This window comes from Bubalus kerabau, chromosome X, assembly GCF_029407905.1.
Source record: "Bubalus kerabau isolate K-KA32 ecotype Philippines breed swamp buffalo chromosome X, PCC_UOA_SB_1v2, whole genome shotgun sequence".
NCBI lineage: Eukaryota > Metazoa > Chordata > Mammalia > Artiodactyla > Bovidae > Bubalus > Bubalus kerabau.
The window spans coordinates 140,930,155-140,949,548 of record NC_073647.1 but is presented as its reverse complement, the minus strand read 5'-3'; the positions used below and the strand labels follow the sequence as shown (position 1 = coordinate 140,949,548).

The 19,394-nt window shown below is 41.2% G+C and overlaps 1 protein-coding gene across 5 annotated transcripts in view; it reads left to right on the top strand.

The window, feature by feature from the left end:
• The window catches only part of PHEX (phosphate regulating endopeptidase X-linked), a 227,582-nt gene that overhangs the window by 138,785 nt on the left and 69,403 nt on the right, over positions 1-19,394 (top strand). For all 5 annotated transcript variants that reach the window (XM_055565587.1, XM_055565586.1, XM_055565589.1 and 2 more), the window contains exon 14: positions 16,025-16,102. In XM_055565587.1, coding sequence (XP_055421562.1) covers positions 16,025-16,102 — 78 coding nt within the window. The remainder of the gene's footprint in view (positions 1-16,024; positions 16,103-19,394) is intronic.

Below are 19,394 nucleotides of genomic sequence, written 5' to 3'. Positions count from 1 at the left end.
TAAGATCTTGATCCCTGAGATTTTGGGGTGTATTTCTATCATGACTTACAGTTGCAGAGCACTTTCCAGTTGTTAATTCTTCGCCTCTTTCATCCTGGGATTTAGGTGACATTGACCAGACATCAGGATGAACTGCAATTGCCTGAGGCACGTTAAAAAATTGATGGGAGACAAGATCATGGTGTTTTCTCCATAAAGTGCTCTTAATGGTGTGATAGTGGTGACCATGAATAAAGTGCCTAAGGAATACTGAGGAGCCTTGGGGTCCTGGAGCCCCCAGCTGCTGCCCCTCCAAAGTGCTCAGTGGCCACTGTGGTGACTGCCAGAGCATATGGGCAGAACCCCCTCACCTTTGCGGGAAGGGGTGCACCGGCTCTGTGGTGGGGCCTAGCACCACTCTTTGTAAGCATTAAGGTGGCTCAATGGGTAAAGAATCCTCCGCAATTCAGGAGATGCAGGAGACACAGGTTTGATCCCAGGGTTGGGAAGATCCCTGGAGAAGGGAATGGCAACCCACTCCAGTATTTTGCCTAGATAATCCCATGGACAGAGGAGCCTGGCTGACTACAGTCCATGGGGTCACAAAGAGTTGGACACGACTGAAGTGACTGAGCTAGCAAGCAAGGACTATTGAAGGAATGGATGAACTCCCTTCTTGTAAATAGATAATATGATATCAGGAGTTCTCCCAAGTGGGTCCAGATGCCTTGATAGGTACCACAGTCTAGATCAGATTGTGTCTCACATCTGAGCTTGCATGAGAATCACCTACAGCAATGATTCTTAACCCAAGGTGCTATTGTACCCCCAGGGGATATTTGGCAAGATCTGGAGACTTTTTTGGTCACAACTGGTAAGGGGGAAGAGTCAACTGGCATCCAGTGGATAGAGGTCAAGGATGTTGCTCAACATCCCACAATGCACAGGACAGACCCCCACAAATGAGATTCAGTTCAGTTCAGTCTCCCAGTCTCCCCAGTCCCAGTGCCTTTTCCTTCTTACTCACTCACTCAGTTCAGTTCAGTTGCTCAGTCGTGTCTGATTCTTTGCGACCCCATGAACCACAACACGCCAGGCCTCCCTGTCCATCACCAACTCCTGGAGTCCACCCAAACCCATGTCCATTGAGTCAGTGATGCCATCCAACCATCTCATCTTCTGTCATCCCCTTCTCCTCCTGCCCTCAATCTTTCCCAGCATCAGGGTCTTTTCCAATGAGTCAGCTCTTTGCATCAGGTGGCCAAAGTATTGGAGTTTCAGCTTCAACATCAGTCCTTCCAATGAATATTCAGGCCTGATTTCCTTTAGGATGGACTGGTTGGATCTTCTTGCAGTCCAAGGGACTCTCAAGAGTCTTCTCCAACACCACAGTTCATAAGTATCCATTCTTCGGGGCTCAGCTTTCTTTATAATCTAACTCTCACATCCATACATGACTACTGGCAAAACCATAACTTTGACTAGACGAACATTTGTTGGCAAAGTAGTGTCTCTGTTTTTTAACATGCTGTCTAGGTTGGTCATAACTTTTCTTCCAAAGAGTAAGCGTCTTTTAATTTCATGGCTGCAGTCACCATCTGCAGTGATTTTGGAGCCCTCCAAAATAAAGTCTGCCACTGTTTCCATTGTTGCCCCATCTATTTCCCATGAAGTGATGGGACCAGATGCCATGATCTTAGTTTTCTTCATGTTGAGTTTTAAGCCAGATTTTTCACTCTCCTCTTCACTTTCATCAAGAGGCTCTTTAGTTCTTCTTTACTTTCTGTCACAAGGGTGATGTCATCTGCGTATCTGAGGTTATTGCTATTTCTCCTGGCAATCTTGATTCCAGCTTGTGCTTCATCCAGCCCAGCAGTTCTCATGATGTACTCTGCATATAAGTTAAATAAGCAGGGTGACAATATACAGCCTTGACGTATTCCTTTCCCGATTTGGAACCAGTCTGTTGTTCCATGTCCAGTTCTAACTGTTGCTTCCTGACCTGCATACAGATTTCTCAAGAGGCAGGTCAGGTGGTCTGGTATTCCCATCTCTTTCAGAATTTTCCCCAGTTTATTGTGATCCACACAGTCAAAGGCTTTGGCATAGTCAATAAAGCAGAAGTAGATGTTTTTCTGGGACTCTCTTGCTTTTTTGATGATCCAACAGATGTTGGCAATTTGATCTCTGGTTCCTCTGCCTTTTCTAAAACCAGTTTGAACATCTGGAAGTTCATGGTTCACGTACTGTTGAAGACTGGCTTGGAGAATTTTGAGTATTACTTTGCTAGCATGTGAGATGAGTGCAATTGTGCAGTAGTTTGAACATTCTTTGGCATTGCTTTTCCTTGGGATTGGAATGAAAACTGACCTTTTCCAGTCCTGTGGCCACTGCTGAGTTTTCCAAATTTGCTGGCATATTGAATGCAGCACTTTCATAGCATCATCTTTTAGGATTTGAAATAGCTCAACTGGAATTCCATTACCTCCACTAGCTTTGTTCGTAGTGATGCTTCCTAAGGCCCACTTGACTTCACATTCCAGGATGTCTGGCTCTAGATGAGTGATCACACCATTGTGGTTATCTGGGTCATGAAGATCTTTTTTGTATAATTCTTCTGTATTCTTGCCACCTCTTCTTAATTTCTTCTGCTTCTATTAAGTCCATACCATTTCTGTCCTTTATTGTGCCCATCTTTGCATGTGATGTTTCCTTGGTTCCCAAATGAGACTAATCTCATTAGTTCCTAAATGAGACTAATCTGGCCAAAATTCATTTGTGCCAAGGTTGAGAAACTCTGCCTTAAGGTAAGGTTTGTTACAATGCATATTCCTGGGTTGCAACTCAGAGACATTCTGACTTAGTAGGTCCAAGGTAGGTCCAGAAATTTGCATTTTAGCAAGCTCCCAAGTGATGCTGATGGTTCAAGGATGGAGGTTTGAGAAGCTCTGAACCACAGGACTCTAGAGTCAAAGGAACAAGCATTACGTATGAACATTGACTCTGTGTCATCCATCTTAAAGAAAAACTGTATGACAGAGTATATTTACCTCATTTAATAATTCAGCAAGTATCTTATTATCTCTCCCCTGAGTTATGAGGAAGGTAGTTTGAAGTTTTTTCAGGCTAGTAAAGTATTGTTCACATCAGAGGTAAACCTCAGTTGAAAAAATGAGGACAATTCCCGGTCAGTTGGACTGCTGATGAGAGAGTAGAGTGTGTTGTTTAACCTGATCTCCAACTTGCCTCCAGTTTAAGTAATTTAACAATTGCAGGAGGATTAAGTAGCTGATTAAATTTATCTGAGAAACATTAGGTGTTAGGGATTAGGTGTTCAATGTGCATTTCTGAACACTTTGAATCTTGACAATTGAAAATGGTTTTTAGGAATTTATGTACATTTTTTCCTTTTCCTCAAAAAGTACATTGGTTTTTCCATTGTATTCCCATTTCTGGTTAATATTTGTATGCTGACTCTCTTTTAGAATTCAGGTATTTACCTTAAGAAAGCATGAAGCATTATTATAAGTTTAATCACATTTATATCTTGATGAAACTGTCAGAGAAGGTTTACCTTTGTCCCTGTTTTTCCCTTGCTATCTTTACTGTTAGTTTTGAAAAATTTGGAAATTTCTTATGTAAAAGAGGTGTTGGCATAATTTTTCTGCAAAGAGCCAGATAGTAAATATTTTAGGCTTTGGGGGCCTTATGGTCTCTTTTGCAACAACTCAACTCTGCAGCCTGAGTATGAAAGTGGGCAGAGACAATCCATAAATAAATGAGTGTGGCTGTTGTTGGAGAGGAAAAACTACTATCCTTTGAGGTTCAGTAGTTGGGGGTCTGTGAATTAAACTGACAAAAGATGGACCAGCAGGAGAAAAGACAAAATTTATTCCCGTAGGTATCTGGGAGCTCACAGAACATGTAGCTCAAAGAAGCAGTGAGAATTTAGGCTTTATATATCATCTATTTTTAAAAAAGCTTTATTATATTTTTTATTGAAGTACAGTTGATTTCATAATATTATATAAGTTACAGGTGTATAACATAGTGGTTGACAATTTATAAAGAGTATACTCCATTCATAATTACTATAAAATATTGGTTATATTCTCTGTGCTCTATAGTATATCCTTGTAGCATTTTTATTTTATACATAGCCCTTATATGCCATCTTAAAAGGGGAGCGAGTTAGGATTTCAAGAAAAATAAATGGTGGGAAATGAGTGAGAAATATATGGGAGAAACTATTGGAAGGTAAAGAGAAGGAAATGGCAACCCACTCCAGTGTTCTTGCCTGGAGAATCCCAGGGACGGGGGAGCCTGGTGGGCTGCCGTCTATGGGGTCGCACAGAGTCGGACACGACTGAAGCGACTTAGCAGCAGCAGCAGCAGTGGAAGGTAAGGTTTGATTTAGTAAGGTCTGTTTATGTAATTTCTTATCCTGGCACTGACTTCTCATCTCTGGTGATAGGAGTCACTCTTTCCCCCTGGTAAGAGAAGCGTCCCTTATCAGGGATTTGTAACAGTGGAATTCTTTCAGAAGGTCTGCTTTTAGGCAGATGAGGGAAGTGCAGAGAAGCCTCTTCCTGTATATGTTGATTCTCAAATGTCTTCAGCTCACAGTAATTTTGATACTGCAATGGTGTATTCTGGATCCCTTCACCATGTTCCAAAATGCAGTATTTTTTTTTTTTTTAACAAAAATAGGTGATGGGCTTGTTTTGGCCTGTTGGCATTTGCTGACCCATGACATAGAGCTCTTTTCATGTGGGGCAGAGAAAAGTACCATTTACTTTGGCCCATATAAAAACCTAACTATAATATAGGATTGTTCTGGCCCTCAGGCTTTTATCATCTTGGCTATGTCTGGACAAATGGATTTGCTTAATTGAAGCTTAGACTATTCATTTGAACAGGTATAGCAGCTGTTCTCGTAGAAGGCAATGGCACCCCACTCCAGTACTCTTACTTGGAAAATCCCATGGATGGAGGAGCCTGGTGGGCTGCAGTCCATGGGGTCGCTAGGAGTCAGACACGACTGAGTGACTCACTTTCACTTTTCACTTTCAAGCATTGGAGAAGGAAATGGCAACCCACTCCAGTATTTTTGCCTGGAGAATCCCAGGGACGGGGGAGCCTGTTGGGTTGCCGTCTATGGGGTCGCACAGAGTCGGACACGACTGAAGCGACTTAGCAGCAGCAGCAGCAGCAGCTGTTCTATTTGTGAAAACTTTGTGAGCAGTACCACATGTAATTGAAGGTAATACAAAGACATTGATTTTTAAAAAATTCTACAATCTGGCCACTTTCCTGTTCAACTTTAAAAGGAATACGTGAGAATTGCCACTACTTTGGGCTTCCCTGGTGGCTCAGATGGTCAATAATCCTCCTGCAGTGCAGGAGACCCAGATTCAATCTTTAGGTCGAGAAGATCCCCTGGAGAAGGCAACGGCAACCTACTCTAGTATTCTTGCCTGAAGAATTTCATGGACAGAGGAGCCTGGCAGGCTACAGTCCATGGAGTTGCAGAGTCGGACACGACTGGGTGACTTGCACACTTTGCCACTATTTTAAGGTATATGGCCCCTACCATCAGGGGGATGTGCTGTTTTATGGATTAATCATAGGATGGTTTTGGGTTCCTAACTCAGTTGCTACTTGCTGCTCCATCTATTTACAAAGAAAATCCAAATGTTCTTTAAAAAAAAAAAAACCTCTGTTGGGTACAGGGCTCACCCAAGGGAGAGGGCTATCACCATGATACCAGGAAACAGTTGAGTGCCAGTGTGGCTAAATGACCATTTACCTGTACCAGAGTAGTTTCCTGTTTTGGAATGGAAAAACTGCCCACCTTCAAGACACATGGAATAGGCATTTTCAAGGGAGAAGATGGATAGATGGATAGAGCTGCTTTGTAATTGGGAACATGCCTTCTTAGAATGTTGTCCATATCAGAGAGAAGGGGGGATTGTCTACTGCATCCTAAGTCACTAAGTCGTGTCTGACTCATTGCGGCCCTATGGACAGTAGCCCACCAGGCTCCTCTGTCCATGGAATTCTCCAGGCAAGAATAATGGAGTGGGTTGCCATTTCCTCCTCCAGGGGATTTTCACAACCCAGGAATTGAGAAGCCCATTGTCCACTATACTGGGACATGATTCAGGCAGAGTTAAAGGTGGAAGACCTGAGATCTGAGCATTTCTGTCTTCCAGCTCTTGTACAATCAGAACTGTGACTTGAGCTTAAAAAGCCATATGATTCATCGGGGCGCTTATCTGTTGTCCCCTCCGCATGATGCATGAACCTGGGAACCCCACCCAAAAGCAATTTGCAGAATTAAAGTTTTTGAAGACTCATAATAAATCATTGCCATTCTTATCAAGAAGCTAAAATTTGATTTGTCAGATAACTGAGATGTTATTATTTGTGGAATCCAGAAAGCCCCAAAGGATATTAAAACATGTTCCCTAGGCTAATTTTCGTCCATACTGTTAGCTCTGCTTAGGATCATATCTTCAGCCAAAACATCTACACTAGTAAGTCATTTGTTTGGCATTATGGAAACAGCTGTTGTTTTGAAGGATAGTGTAATTCATATACAATCTCCTGAACTTCCAGTGTTTAAAGCTCAGAATTGTGATTGATGTTTAATAGTTATTATAGAACTCAATCAGGGAAAACGAGACCTTGGCATGGTTAAGCCCAACTGAAGCTTTCAAAGCCGTTGCAGGCATAAGAAAGTTGTGCTATAAATTGTAAAAGGGCAGTTGATCATCAGTTGTTCCATTTTTTCCCTTAAGTTAGTTAAATTAATAAAAAGGAAAAAGTATGCTAAGTGACTTAACTACAGAGGAAACACAAAGCTGTTGCATTAAGTGATTAAAATGATTCCTTTGATGTAGTACATGCAAGATGTTTGAGAATTTTCCTGACTCTCCTAAATAGCCAAGTCAGCAGGGATTAAAACAAATGAGCTTTCTGTCTTGATTCTGCTGATCAGCTTAATACTTAGTGGCTTTGAAAATTCCAGATAAAGCAGTCAAGTGACCTATCACTAAATCAGTTTGGTCATCTGTGTAAAAATTACATATTGTTTCAGAGCTCACAGTCAAAGTAGGATTGTTTGGTTCTGTTCTTCCCAGTAGCACTATCAAGCTGTTGTATAAAATTCTGGGAAGGAGGGGTGACTTGAGAGTTTAAGTCATGTTGTGTTTTAAGTTTTCAGTGTTCCTCGTAGGTTTTTTTTTTTTCTCTTGCTGGGTTCATTAATGATAGCTTCTCTCTCTCTCTCTCTCTCTCTCAAAGTAATAATCTTCATGAACTGTTGTCTTCACAGAAATTAATTGTGATTTTTAAAGTTCTAGTTCTAAGAATTTTAGGGCACAGAATAAACTCCGAAGCAACTGAGATTTGTTGCATGTACATGCTAGTAATAGCAAAGAACAAAATAAAAACAAATAAAAAACTTAATAGCTAAGCCATGCCCACATATACACACCCCCCACCCTGTTCAGCATGGATCACTTTAGCAAGTGATGTTGAGCACTTACTGTGTACTAGGCTCCATGTCATTAATTGAGGAAACTCAATGAAGTCTGTCCTCATTGAATTATCTGTGTCAGCCCAGCAAACTATGGCTTTTGAGCCATGTTCAGCATGCTGCCTGTTTTTGTATGGTCCCCAAGCTAAGAAAGGATTTTACATTTTAAAATGGTTTTTAAAAAGTCAGCCTATTATACAGAGTGAAGTAAGTCATAAGGAGAAACACCAATACTGTATATTAACGCTTATATGTGGAATTTAGAAAGATGGTAACGGCAATCCTATATGCAAAGCAGCAAAAGAGACACAGATGTAAAGAACAGACTTGGACTCTGTGGGAGAAGGTGAGGGTGGGATGATTTGAGAGAATAGCATTCAAACATGTATATTACCATATGTAAAACAGATGACCAATGCAAGTTCAATGCATGAAGCAGGGCACTTAAAGCTGGTGCTCTGGGACAACCCAGAGGGATGGGGTGGGGAGGGATGTGGGTGGGGGGTTCAGGATGGGGGGACATGTGCACCTGTGGCTGATTCATGTCTATGTATGGCAAAACCATCACAATATTGTAAAGTAATTATCCTCCAATTAAAATAATTATTAAAGTCAAAAGAAAAGCATATATCATGTTACATAAAAGTGATGTGAGATTCAAATTTTAGTAGTGTCTGTAAATAAAGTTTTATTGGCACACAGCTACAGCCATTCATTTATGTGGTGTCCATGACTGCTCTCCCAGGTATAATGCAGAGTTGAATAGTTGTGACAGAGACCATACGGCCTGCAAAGCTGAAAATATTTACCATCTGGCCCTTTACAGAAAAAGGTTATTAACCCCTGATCTAGGTAATCCAAAATTATCCTTTCCCAATTCCTTTGTTATCCAACTACTTCTTTCAACTCTCTATTTCACTACACTGTATTAGAAGTACTTTTATCCACATTTTACAGATGAGGAAACTGAGAAACAGAGAGATTCAGATAATTAAGCTACTGCTCATTTTTCATAGTAGCAATTACGGCAAGTTGTCATAGAATGTTCCTCTTCCATCTTTTAATACAAATACAGTGAGACTATGGCTCATCTTATATATTTTTATATTCCTTTAGAACTGAGGAGAGGCCTGAGCCTCAAGGGCATTATCAATAAATATTTGTTGTTTGATTGAAATAGCTTATATTAAAAAAATACACTTTTGGTTCCCATCAAGAGTTAATCCCAGGGATTTAAAACATTGCTGCATTTTCCAGACAGTTTCCTAGGTTCTCAGAAAGTCTCTTTCTTTTTTCTCCTCGTTTTCCATCTCTTTTGGTAAGATCTCTTTATATGGGAATATATGCCTTAATGGGAGCAGCATTGAATGATGTTTTTGGTCATGTGTTAAACTATAACCTTTTATATTTTCTGATACGATTACTGCCATTGATCAGAATAGGTTTATCAACTAAATTACACATTACAAAAATCAGTATTTATTGAGCGTTGGTCACTTGCTATATGCCCAGCACTGTGTTCCATGTGGAGAACACAAGGAGGATTAAATGGAATAGCCCATTAGCTTGATTTGAGTAGTATCAGAATGAAGGTTCTCTCAGCTACAGAAACCTCCCTTTTAATTTGATTTCTCACTTTGATTAATGAACTACTCTTTTAAATACAGATATTTCTCTAGAGTTAATACATTAGATTGCTGTTAGTCACTTGCATTTTATTACAAATTAGAAGCCCAATGACAGCTGCCTTGAGGGAATAACAGTTTTGATGGATGAGATGGGAAAGGAGAGATGACTTTGGAGCATAGAATATTGCTATGAAAGGCCAGTGTTGGATATGATCAGAGAGCAGAAGGTCTGAACACACAAGGCCTGGGTACTGGGATGAATGGATACAGGAAAGAGAAGGGATGGGAAAACAGAACCCAAGATGGTGAATACTAAAGACAACTTTTTCTTTGATCTTTGCTAAGATTAGCATTCATAATGTTTCTTAGGTCCATTTTGTGAGGTGTGCAAATAGTGGCCCTCAGAAGAATCCTTAGAATTTGGGGGGAATGCGAACAGCCTGAATTCTCCTGGCTCATGCTTAGAATCTGGCTTTGCTCAAGAAATCTTCCACTGTGCTCCAAGAATCTCATGGGCCCATCTGTGTCTCCATTGATTGCAGGGTTGCTTCAACAGCCTTTCTCTCTTACTATGTTGTGTGGGTCCCTAAAACTTGACCTACGACTAAAAAGAATGACATTATTCCCCCTGGTAATCAAGGTATTTATTTAGTTAAGGATTTAACCTGGCCTGGGTTCCCTTGAAAGACCCTCCAGACAGGTACATAACAGCATTTCTCCAGATCCTTGGAAGACATTGTGTGTCTACTTTCTCTGTATTAACTACAGCCAAAATTTATTCATCATGTACTCTGGACCAAGGCATAAAAATGTGGTTTGTATGAAATGTCATCGTGAATTCTTGCAGATAACCAAATTAAGTATAGGTGCTATTTTTTTCCTCAGGCTATGTCTTATGAAAAGGACACCATGTTAGTATTACACTGAGCTACAGCCAATATAAAACGTGATATATAATGCCTCATATAACTAGGAGTTTATTTTCCTCATGTCTGATATAGTGGACTCCAGATGGCACCAACTCTTCATTCCACCATTTTTAGCATGTAGACTTATTCTTCATGTTTGTTGCCCTGTGATTATAAGATGGCTGCCTTATCTCTGCCATTGCATCAGCATTGTGAAAAGGAAGACGAGATATGGCTAAAGCAGCGGTTCTTACCAAGTGAGCAGTTTTGCCCCTATGGGACATTTGACAATGTCTGAAGACATCTTTGGTTGTCATGACTTGTGAGGCATGTTGCTACTGGCATCTAGTATGTAGAAGCCAAAGATGCTTCTAAACATCCTACAACCCTCAAGACAGCTCACAACAAAAATAATCTGGCCTGAAATGTCAATAGTGCTAAGGTTGAAAAACTCTGGACTGTAGGCAAAGAGCACATGCCAGGTGAGTCTTCATCTTTGAAAACAGATTCCTGGCAGTGCAACAAGGACCTTTAGTTATATGTCGTTGGCAAAAATCTCATCCCGTAGCCACCTTTAACTGCAAAGGAAGCTGGGTGATGCAACTATTTTTTGTTGGGTCCATTGTCAACCCTAAGAAGAAGGAATGTGGATATTGGATAGCTAATAGGCGGTATTTGCTTCAGAAAAGTTAAATAGTTTGCTCAGTGTCACACAGGGAGTGAAGAGCATTTGAGCCTCCTTTATTAAGGAAGGTAGCCAGTTATCATGTGCAGCACTTTCTAGAGGTCCGTGTGAATAAGGGATAGGAATGCATGGACCACAGCCTTGTCTAACTCAATGAATCTATGAGCCATGCCATGTAGGGCTACCCAAGACAGACGGGTCATGGTGAGAGTTCTGAAAAAATATGGTCGACTGGAGAAGGGAATGGCAAACCACTTCAGTATTCTTGCCTTGAGAACACCATGAACAGTATGAAAAGTCAAAAAGATAGGACACTGAAAGATGAACTCCCCAGGTCGGTAGGTGCCCAATATGCTACTGGAGAAGAGTGGAGAAATAATTCCAGAAAGAATGAAGAGACTGAGCCAAAGCAAAAACGGCACCTAGTTGTGCATGTGACTGGTGATGGAAGCAAGGTCTGATGCTGTAAAGAGCAATATTGCATAGAAACCTGGAATGTTAGGTCCATGAATCAAGGCAAATTGGAAGTGGTCAAACAGGAGATGGCAAGAGTGAACATCGACATTCTAGGAATCAGCAAACTAAAATGGACTGGAATGGGTGAATTTAACTCAGATGACCATTATATCTACTACTGTGGGCAAGAATCCCTTAGAAGAAATGGAGTAGCCATCATAGTCAACAAGAGAGTCTGAAATGCAGTACTTGGATGCTATCTCAAAAATGACAGAATGATCTCTGTTCGTTTCCAAGGCAAACCATTCAATATCACACTAATCCAAGTCTATGCCCTAACCAGTAATGCCGAAGAAGCTGATGTTGAACGGTTCTATGAAGACCTACAATACCTTCTAGAACTAACACCCCCAAAAGATGTCCTTTTCATTATAGGGGACTGGAATGCAAAAGTAGGAAGTCAAGAAACACCTGGAGCAACAGGCAAATTTGGCCTTGGAGTACGGAATGAAGCAGGGCAAAGGCTAATAGGGTTTTGCCAAGGGAACACAATGGTCATACCAAACACCCTCTTCCAAAAACACAAGAGAAGACTCTACACATGGACATCACCAGATGGTCAACACCAAAATCAGATTGATTATATTCTTTGCAGCCAAAGATGGAGAAGCTCTATACAGTCAGCAAAAACAAGACCGGGAGCTGACTGTGGCTCAGCTCATGAACTCCTTATTGCCAAATTCAGACTTAAATTGAAGAAAGTAGGGAAAACCACTAGACCATTCAGGTATGACCTAAATCAAATCCCTTATGATTATACAGTGGAAGAGAGAAATAGATTTAAGGTACTAGATCTGATAGAGTGCCTGATGAACTATGGAATGAGGTTCGTGACATTGTAGAAGAGACAGGGAGCAAGACCATCCCCAAGAAAAAGAAATGTAAAAAAGCAAAATGGCTGTCTGAGGAGTACTTATAAATAGCTATGAAAAGAAGAGAAGTGTAAAGCAAAGAAGAAAAGGAAAGATATACCCATTTGAATGCAGAGTTCCAAAGAATAGCAAGGAAAGATGAAAAGTTATGAGCAACCTAGACAGCATATTAAAAAACAGAGACATTACTTTGCCAACAAAGGTCTGTCTAGTCAAAGCTATGGTTTTTCCAGTAGTCGTGTATGGATGTGAGAGTTGGACTGTGAAGAAAGGTGAGAGCCGAAGAATTGATGCTTTTGAACTGTGGTGTTGGAGAAGACTCTTGAGAGTCCCTTGGACTGCAAGGAGATCAAACCAATCCATCCGAAAGGAAATCAGTCCTGAATATTCTTTGGAAGGACTGATGCTGAAGCTGAAACTCCAATACTTTGGCCACCTGATGCGAAGAACTGACTCATTTGAAAGACCCTGATACTGGGAAAGATTGAAGGCAGAAGGGGAATGCGATGGTTGGATGGCATCACCAACTCAATGGGCATGAATTTGAGTAAACTCTGGGAGTTGGTGACAGACAGGGAGGCCTGGTGTGCTGCAGTCCATGGGGTCGCAAAGAGTGGGACACGACTGAGCGACTGAACTGAACTGAATGCATGTACTGGTTATGGAAGACTGGAGTTTTTGATCAGCCACAAATAGCCTGGGAAATGTTTCTTGCAGGATATAACGTGCAGTCTGTTATCCATCTATCCCCCCATTCTCTCAGTATTTGCTGTGGCCCTTTCCTTTCCTTCTTTTCCATATAACCCATGGAGTAATTGATTTCAGGCCTGCCTCACTAATGCTTTGCCATCAAGCTGTTGGTGCCTCGTTTCTTCCATTCTTGAAAAATTACAAAGTGATGTCATCAGTTATTTCCTTTAAAGGGTCTTTCAGAGTTTATTTGGAGAGTGGGTGCCCTTCTAAGTGTGTCAAGTGGAAAGGTATGTAATACAGGGATTTGGAGGCTTATGCAGTCATCAGGAGGACTGGGCAGTGAAGTGTAGAGCCTGCCCATGATCTCTGCTGCCCATACCCTTAGGGGTCTTCTGCAGAGAGTGTGTGGGAGCTGCTGGTCAAGTGTTCTATCTGCTACCTGCAGATGCGCCATGCCTGCCCGGAGCTACTGGCTGTGAGTGAATAACGTGTCTCCTCCTGTCTCCTGTGAATGCTTTTCATTCACAAAGTCTGACCTGGAGCCAGGTCCCATGGGGTCTGGGGAGATGGGGTTTTGAGGCTTCTCAGGGGAGAGTAGCATGGGGTGGGGTGGGAAGATGTGGAAGTGACAACGGCTGACTGGCAGGGATGACTTGAGTTTGAATAGAGGCATAACAACACGGCACAGTCTGGGGGAAGAAGTATTCTTTTCCAATGTTGGCAGTGTTGCTATTAGTATTATTACTTTATCTTTGTGTTCTTAGCAGATGAATAGAGATTTTTTATACCTCTGTTCTGGCTCTCTTCAAATCATGGTATTGCTAAATAATAAAAAAGGATTCAGTGACCTGCATATACAGTGCAGAAGGTAATATATTCTGTGAAGCTCTATAGTGCAGTGGGGGACCCAGAGCGTGAGATTTGAAAAACAATGCATAATTCACCAGCATGCTCTGGAAAGAGCGATGTTCAGAAAACAATTGTGGATGACTCAGCTTGTATATTCCTTTATTTTTTTTGAAGCTATCTGGAGCTCTTTATTTGTTATAGTTATATATATGACTTGTGGTGAGCTGATAAAACACAGTGAGGAATTAAACACAATGAGGGAAATATTAGAAGAGTCTCGGAAGAAGGTAACCTAGAGACATATGCTGTATTGTTCAGTGTTGGGGGAGAGCTGTAACCTCTAGTTATCTGCTGTCTGGGTCACATCAGGCTTTCAGTGTAACTCACAGGGCTTTGAAGACAAAATTTGATCTGTGCTGTATCTGAGTCTGAAATAGCAAAACCCATTATGACTGTGTCCTATGGCACTTGTAAAATCTTCTCTGAGTCTGGAGTTTCAAGACTCAGACATTTAATATTTGAATTATCTCAAGGAAGATAAAGAAAACGTACTATCTTATTCTATTTCTTTCTTGAGTAAGGAAAATTGAAAGGCTTGAAGGAAAAAAAGACTCATTACTAAGAGCAGTGTGCAAAGGGCAATGGTTTTAGCTTTGCTGGAATAAAATCAGTATGTTTGGGATTGCCTGGTGTCTTACATTGGGTCTTCTCGAGGCAGAGTTGGAGATGAGGATTCACATTCAAATGATTTACGATTTATTCAGCAAATGTTCCCAGGAGCAGCCAGCAGGGGAATGAGGGAAGCCAGACTGGGAAGGGTAAGAGATGGACCCAGGTCCCGTTTCAGGGGAAGTCTCAGATAGTCTGATCGTGCAGGGAACTCTGGCATGCAAATTGTACCTTATACTCCATCCTGAACTGAAGCAAAGGAGCTGGACTTTCACATTCCTGCTACAGTCAGTCGTTGGCTGAGGGCTGCTTGGCCACCAGTGGAGTTGGGGGCCCAAGGCAGATAAACGCCCAAGGAAGGAGCTGTTTTGAGTGCACACAAGGTATCCTGGTAGCCCTTGGGTGGGCCTTCAGAGTCTCAGGTGCTTGCCTTTAGAAAGGAAGAAGAACATAGATCCTGGGGAGAGATGTGCTGAAGTGATAAAAGGGATCTGGCCAGAGCCCCGCCACTGTACTTACCCTTTGAGTAAGCTGTTCTTTTGTTTTGGTGAAACCCTGAATTGGGGGGATGGGGGGAGACAGTTTCTTGAGGGCAAGGGTTGGCAAACCTTTTCTTTAAAGTAAAGGGCTAGAGAGTAAATATTTGAGACTTTGTGGACCACAGGGTTTCTCTCCCAACTCTTCAACTCTGCCATTATCGTGTAAAAGCAGCCATGTAAATGAGTCATGCAAATGAGTGGGCGTAGCTCTGTGCCAGTGAAAGTTGATTTATAGAAACAGATGGAGGGGGAGGGAGGCAGAGAGAAGATTTGGCCCAGAGGCCATACTTTGCCCATCCCTGCTGTGGCGGCTCCTTGTATGTACCTGAGATGGCTTTTTCCTTTATCCATTTCCTGTATCCTGCAAAACAGGGAATAAGTGGTATGGCTATCAAAAGGATAGTTATGATGCATCTTCAATTAGTCTAGACCCCCTCCCTCCAATTTTTCTGGCATCCTAGTCATCATTCCCAGCCATCATTGCACAGATAATCTCACTGAAGGGTGACTCATTTTATTGCTGCTAAAAATACTTTGTTCTCTCTTGTCTGTAAAATCAGACACAGACTTCTCAGCATGGCATTCGGGAAACCCTGGGAACAGGCCGAAGTTGATTTTCCTGTGTTGTTTTCTGCCCACCATTTGTGTTTTCTGTCCAGCTCCGGGCAACTACTCACCATCTCTCTGGTGTATGCTTTGTTTTTCATCTCCTTGACTTTGCCCCTGCTGTTTTCTCTCCTGGAATCCTTCCTCTTAGTTCTACATTTTGAAATCCCAGCCATTCTCTGAGACTCAGTTTGATCCCCTTCTCCATTAAGCATCTTCCCCATGAGGAAGTAGTATCTGCTCTGGACTTCAGTAACAATATTGTCTATAAATACAGTTATCTATTTATAGATAATATTGTCTATATCTAAACCTTTATGTTGAATTATATAGTTCTTTGCTACATTCACTGTACTTTTAACATATTGAGGGAAGGGACTTAGATTTTTTTTTTATTTTTTGTCCTTCACAGTTGATTACATATAGTAGATATTCAGTAAATAGAGTTTTCAGATGAAGGTTGCATTCTTACATCTTGTGATTATAATGACTTAAGTGCTGAAATTCTGACATCATTTTTCTTTTTCCTTTTTATAGGCAAGAGCTGTTTTGGCAAAAGTTGGCTATCCTGAGTTTATAATGAATGATACTCATATTAATGAAGACCTCAAGGCAGTAAGTGCTAAATTTACTATATTTCTTTTTTTTTTTTTTTCCTGGCAAGTTGTACTGGCCTCATGCCTTTCTACTAACCCAAGTCTAGGCAATTAAATCTGGTTGTGCCATAAAGCACCAACTTTTGACTCATTCCTTGGCTAGATATGAGCCTCATTATGCCAGACATATCATAAGATTTAGAGCAGATTCACAATAAAGCAAGTGTCAGAAAGAATGTGTACCTGAGTGGATACCGTAAAGGGTTTGGATTTGGTCTACTTTGATCATAAAGGAAAGAGTTAAGAAAACTGAGTATTTTACAATTAATGTATGTGTTCTAATGGTGAATATATGATGTTTGTTGTTAAATAGTCTTTATGTGCTTCATTCATAGTAAATGACTAGTAATAAATCTTGCCTGTTGTGAGTTAACTTCATTAAACTTTATGAGTGTTTTGGCAAACTAAGTGGATATACATATGATTCTATAATTTATTGTGAATTGGACTGTATATGTATAGTAAGTTTCTGATGGAGAAATAATAATTTTTATTCTAATATTATGGGACATATATTTTCCAGTAGATACATTCGTGGCAGGCCTTTCTAATCATAACCACTGTCATTTGCTTTCCTACAGATAGTTCTGGTAAAGAACTTTTCTTCATCACAAAACCCCCTCTTTTTACCATTCACTAGATTTTCTTGAAAAAGTAGTTTAAAAAAATTAATTAAATAACTATGGTTCTGTAGTGTAGCTCTTTCCTGAGACTGTGGTTTAACAAGCAATCCTAGATTTGTACATGAACATTGGACTTTTATAAGATCATCCAAAAGTGAGTGAAAACTTTAATTTGAAAGTTTCTCCATTTGGCTCCAAGATATGCCCTTCCAAAGTATTGATCTTATTGCTTTAGAGGAAAATAATTGTGCTTCACAGTATCCCAAAGCTCTGACAGCCCATCTTATTACACATTGTTTTGGTCCTGAAAAATCTCACCATGAGTATGATGATGAAAGATACTGACACATTCATGTACATTATCTTTTAAACACCACACTGAACCTGCGAAATAAATGGTATTGATCTGAGTCTTGCAGAAAAGGACATAGAGACTCAAAGTAGTTAAGTGATTTCCTCAGTGCCCTGCCAAGCATCAGAGCCAGGACTGAAATCTGGGTCTAGGAAACTCTGCTTGTAATCAGACAAGGGGTTTTGCAGGGTTCTTGTCAGGCACCCCTGCTGGAGGAACAGAGGAGTGAGTTGAAGAGTGGGTAGGAACTGCTTTCCCAGAGCTGGTTGGGTTGAGATGAGTGAAGGGATGGAGGTCATATTGTTAACTGGGTAAGAGCACAGGCTTTGGAGTGATTCTGGAGCTTCCACTTACTAGTTATTTGAGATACTGCAAGTTTTTAAATTTCAGTTGGCTTCCCTTTGGTAATCTGAAGACTGGAGATAATAATAGTCAAGTCTTAGTATTGTTGAAAAGATTAAGTGAGTTTCAGTTCAGTTGCTCAGTCATGTCCGACTCTTTGCAACCCCATGGACTGCAGCACACCACGCCTCCCTGTCCATCACCAACTCCCAGAGCTTACTCAAACTCATGTCCATTGAGTCGGTGATGCCATCCAACCATCTCATCCTGTGTCGTCCCCTTCTCCTCCTGCCCTCAATCTTTCCCAGCATCAGGGTCTTTTCAAATGAGTCAGTTCTTCGCATCAGGTGGCCAAAGTATTGGAGTTTCAGCTTTAGCATCAGTCCTTCCAATGAACACCCAGGACTGATCTCCTTTAGGATGAACTGGTTTGATCTCCTTGCAGTCCAAGGGACTCTCAAGAGTCTTCTCCAACACCACAGTTTAAAAGCATCAATTCTTCAGCCCTCAGCTTTCTTTATACTCCAACTCTCACATCCATACATGACTACTGGAAAAACCATAGCTTTGACTAGATGGACCTTTGTCGGCAAAGTAATGTCTCTGCTTTCTAATATGCTGTCTAGGTTTGTGATAGCTTTTCTTCCAAGGAGCAAGCATCTTTTAAATGAGATTAAATAAATGTAAAAGCACCTAGCATAATGTCTGGCACATAAGTCATCTCCCTATAAATGATAGCTATAACTTAGCAGCAATGAGAACTGTTGTTGCTAAGAAGAGCATCACCAGGTCACAAAGTACCTCAGCAGGAGAACCTGGAGAATTACATGTGATTGGCAAACATCTCAAGTCAGGACTGCAGAGGAGGGGACTTCCCTGGTGGTCTAGTGGTTAAGAATCCGTCCTCTAATACTGGGGACGTGGATTCGATCTCTGGTTGGGGAACTAAGGTCCCACATGCCATGGAGCAACTAAGCCTGTGCACCATAGCTACTGAGCCTGCACATTGGAACTGCTGAGCCCGTGTGCTCTGTGTGCCACAACTAGAGAGAATCCCGCACTGCTGCCGTGAAAGGTCCTGTGCACTGCAACTAAGACTCAACACAGCCCAAAATACATATTTTTAAAAAATGAATGCAGATGAGAAGATTTGAGAGGCAGTTTGTTGTATTGGTTACGAGCATGGATCCTGGGATCAAAGTGTCTGGAGTTAAATCCCTATTCTTCTGTTTTCTAGCTGTGCGACCTGAGGTAGGTTATACTATCTGTGCCTCAGTTTACTCATCTCAGTTTCCTCATATCAAAATGGAGATAGTAATAATCCTTGCGTTCAGTTCCGTTCAGTGCAGTTCAGTTGCTTAGTCATGTCTGACTCTTTGTGACCCGATGGACTGCAGCACGCCAGGCTTCCCTGTCCATCACCAACTCTGTCCATCATCAGTCCCTGCCTACAGGGCTGCTATGAGGCTCAGATAAGTTAACATACTTAAAGTATATAGAACTGGTCCTGGCACACAGGAAAGCACACTAGAAGTGTTAGTTATAGCTTCTTCAATTTTCACTTCCGATAGTAAATTATTTTGGTTTGGAGAAGTCATTACAAATTAACACATATAGTATCCATGTGCCTGAAATTGATTTAAGAGGCTGCACAGATGGAACAGTCTCAAGCCTTAATCCAATAAGATAGCATTCAGGGCTCATTCACAGTGTTTAGTTGATCAAGTTTTGTTGGCAGCCTGCTGCTGTTTAAAGTGAATGCCCCAAATTTAAAAGTTCAATAAATGTAGTACTTTTTGTGAAAAGAGACAAGACGCCAGACAGGATGTAGTGTTAGGTATATTTCCTCGTGTCTCCACAGCCTGAACTGAAGACATTATACACCAAGATTTTAAAGTACTTTTGTGAAGAAATGGCTTTCATCTGACTCATTA